The sequence below is a fragment of the Malaya genurostris genome, chromosome 2 (assembly GCF_030247185.1).
Source record: "Malaya genurostris strain Urasoe2022 chromosome 2, Malgen_1.1, whole genome shotgun sequence".
NCBI classification, from domain to species: Eukaryota; Metazoa; Arthropoda; class Insecta; order Diptera; family Culicidae; genus Malaya; species Malaya genurostris.
In genome coordinates this window covers 318,082,002-318,084,812 of record NC_080571.1, presented here as the reverse complement: position 1 = coordinate 318,084,812, position 2,811 = coordinate 318,082,002, and the positions used below count along the sequence as shown (strand labels likewise).

Below are 2,811 nucleotides of genomic sequence, written 5' to 3'. Positions count from 1 at the left end.
GGGTCATTAATCGATTATTCGATAAGTCGATCGATATTACGACCTATTTCTAATATTGACAATATTCTAACATTCTTTTTGCGTGTAATACATTCAACATGTTAAGTAAATTAAATGACATGACTTATAATTAATTTTTCAATACAATATATGGTATATATTTTCCGTGCGATCCACCATTTGGCGAAATATGTATAGTGTTGAGATTTTATAAAAACTGCCAAAACATTTTTTTAAACTTGATCTGGCATCCCTGGTTCTCTTCTTCAAGAAAGTTTGGTAAACAAAAGTTACTGCAGAGAACGATACGAAGATTGTTGTTTAAAATATTGTTAGCACGTAAAATATGGGAGACAATTTTGGAATTCACCGTGGACCTATTAAAAAACCGGGTGATAACAATGAAGACCGAACCCAAGGCCAAATTCTCAGTGATTTTCTGGTCCAAATGGAGGATTACACTCCTACGGTAAGACATCTGATTTTAAATTGTTTTGGTAAGGAAATGTTTACCCTCCTGTTTCTAGATTCCGGATGCAGTCACGTCGTACTACCTGAATTCGGCAGGATTCGAGGCATCAGATCCGAGAATGTAAGTTTCCATGTCACAGTGAACTAGTGCAATAATAACAACAACCAAATATTTCAGAGTGCGATTAATTTCAATTGCCGCTCAGAAGTTTATCTCCGATGTGGCTAATGATGCGCTACAACACTGCAAAACGAGAACCAGTAACGCACCCAATACTAGCCACGGTTCGTCTAAAAATCAGAATGCTAAACTAGCGAAAGATCGTAAATATACGTTGACAATGGAGGATTTGCAGCCGGCATTGAACGATTATGGTATCACCGTACGCAAGGCGCATTACTTCGTTTAGGAACAATGAGTTTAAGCTGTGACTGGATGTGAATCATAATAAAGTGCAACATTTTCATACAAACGATTATTTTTATTTGAAAGATAAACCGATAAATTCGTGGCATTTGTTAAGGTTACATTGGTATTAATGGTATTAACCCAGTTCCAACCCATAAATTTGACAGCAGTTTGGGTCGAAACTGGGTCGGATTTAACTTCAAGGGAAAATGCTATCAGTATGTAGATTATGTCCACTTTTATGTTAGAAGAAAAGCTTAGGGAAAGCCGAAAAGCTTGAAAACCTATAGGCCATTTTAAAAGCTATTTTGATAAAGCTCACACTTCTTTATTCAACGTGATTTTCGTTGCCTGTTTATCGCTTCAGCTTTTATACTCCTCTGTCGCGCACACCAATGCACTGAGCATAACAGCATGACAAGAGAGTTGAGAGAACGAACATAAAAAAGATTTATTTTTATTCGCCTGAACAAAGGTGAAAAATGAAAGAGACGTAATAAACCAGGAGCACGATAATCCAAGATCCGTCATTATGTTGCATTGCAACGACAAGAGAAAAGCATATCGAAAAAGTGAGTGGGAGCGAGATAATGCAGGAAATCACAACGCATTATAAAAACGTGTGTGTATTTATTTTTTTATCGTTTTTGGTCTGTGTATAAACGCGGCATAACGCTGATGCGTGTTTATTTATAAAATCCCAAACAAAGAACATGAGATTCGAAATAAATCTACAAAACCAAATGTAACACGCACATGTTCAGTATTTATCAAAAGGCCATATCAGTAGTAATAATTCTGCAGAAATTCAACCAAAAATATCTGATACATATATTGCTTTAGTTAATGAAATGATTTTCTCAAAAGAATGTTTGAAAAGTGTTCAAATTGTGTGAAACATAAAATTTGACTCAGCTCGGCGAGTCTGATGAAGCTGAATTCTACATAGCGATATCAGATTTAAATTCAACATCTGTGCATCATTTGTCAACTAGGTTACATGAAATGTAATTGACCGTCGGATTCCTCACAATTCACTTATCTTTAAAGCATATTATAGATACTATCCCAAAAATATTTGTTTTTCGAAACAAGCCGTTCGACGTGTCATTTTTCGGATTCTTTGAATTTGGCGAAGCGCTGCTCTGAAAGTCAGTGTCCCATCGATGCAAAAATTTGATAGTCGGACGGAGTGAGATATGAAGAGTAAAGTATGTGCGGTAATATTTGTTGACTATTTTTGTTGAACGCATTATTGAAATTGTTTATTTATTATCGGTAGTAAACCTTATTAACCACATCCATCACCAATGTTTAATAAATCGTAATACATCACATCATCTGCTGTAGATGGTTTCTTATAGCAGCTTGTAAAATTTTCTAGCATATTCCATAGAAAAAAACAGCTTCTCAATATCAGTCAAATTTAAAATTGAAAGTGATGAAAATGAAAATGCTTCTGTATTGGATAAAACCGAATTCATCTATTATAACTGTTAAGGTGGAAAATATGTTCAATTGGTGACTACATTTTGTGATTGACAAAAAAAAAACAATATTTACAGTTTACTACAGCAAGTCGCTTCTAAAATAGAGACAGATTTAGATTTACAGAGCTGGTACAAGAAAATTTTGACTTTCATCAAAAGAAAGCAATTTTTATTCAGTAAAGATGATTTTGATGATTCATGCTAAACAATTTGCAAACATGGTTTATTCTAAAATAGTCTTTGTTTGTACGGCTGAATTTTACTTAAGATATTATGATTTTTGAGGACATACTGAAATTGATTTTGAGTTATTTTATCGAAATAAAGTACAACATAGTTGGTTCGGATTTTTACTCGTATGCCTAACACAGCTTTTTTGAAAAAGTTTGTACTAGCTTGGATGTCTGTTCTCTGTGCTATAGAGCAAAGTAATGTGCATTA

At 34.2% G+C, this 2,811-nt stretch overlaps 1 protein-coding gene across 1 annotated transcript; it reads left to right on the top strand.

Annotated features, from left to right (window-relative positions):
* Positions 1–262: 262 nt before the first annotated feature.
* LOC131427627 (transcription initiation factor TFIID subunit 10-like) lies at positions 263–944 on the top strand. Its single transcript, XM_058590999.1, has 3 exons — positions 263–469; positions 528–592; positions 650–944. Exons 1-3 carry the CDS (start codon positions 347–349, stop codon positions 879–881), a joined length of 420 nt encoding a protein of 139 aa, XP_058446982.1. The 5' UTR covers positions 263–346; the 3' UTR covers positions 882–944.
* The last annotated feature ends 1,867 nt before the right edge of the window (positions 945–2,811 follow it).

What these genes read in the sequence shown, in the direction of transcription:
- LOC131427627 (XM_058590999.1), top strand. Translation starts at nt 347, where the DNA reads ATGGGAGACAATTTTGGAATTCACCGTGGACCTATTAAAAAACCGGGT. An exon ending in TGGAGGATTACACTCCTACG is followed by an intron (nt 470 to 527) that starts GTAAGACATCTG and finishes TCCTGTTTCTAG; the next exon opens with ATTCCGGATGCAGTCACGTC. An exon ending in GAGGCATCAGATCCGAGAAT is followed by an intron (nt 593 to 649) that starts GTAAGTTTCCAT and finishes CAAATATTTCAG; the next exon opens with AGTGCGATTAATTTCAATTG.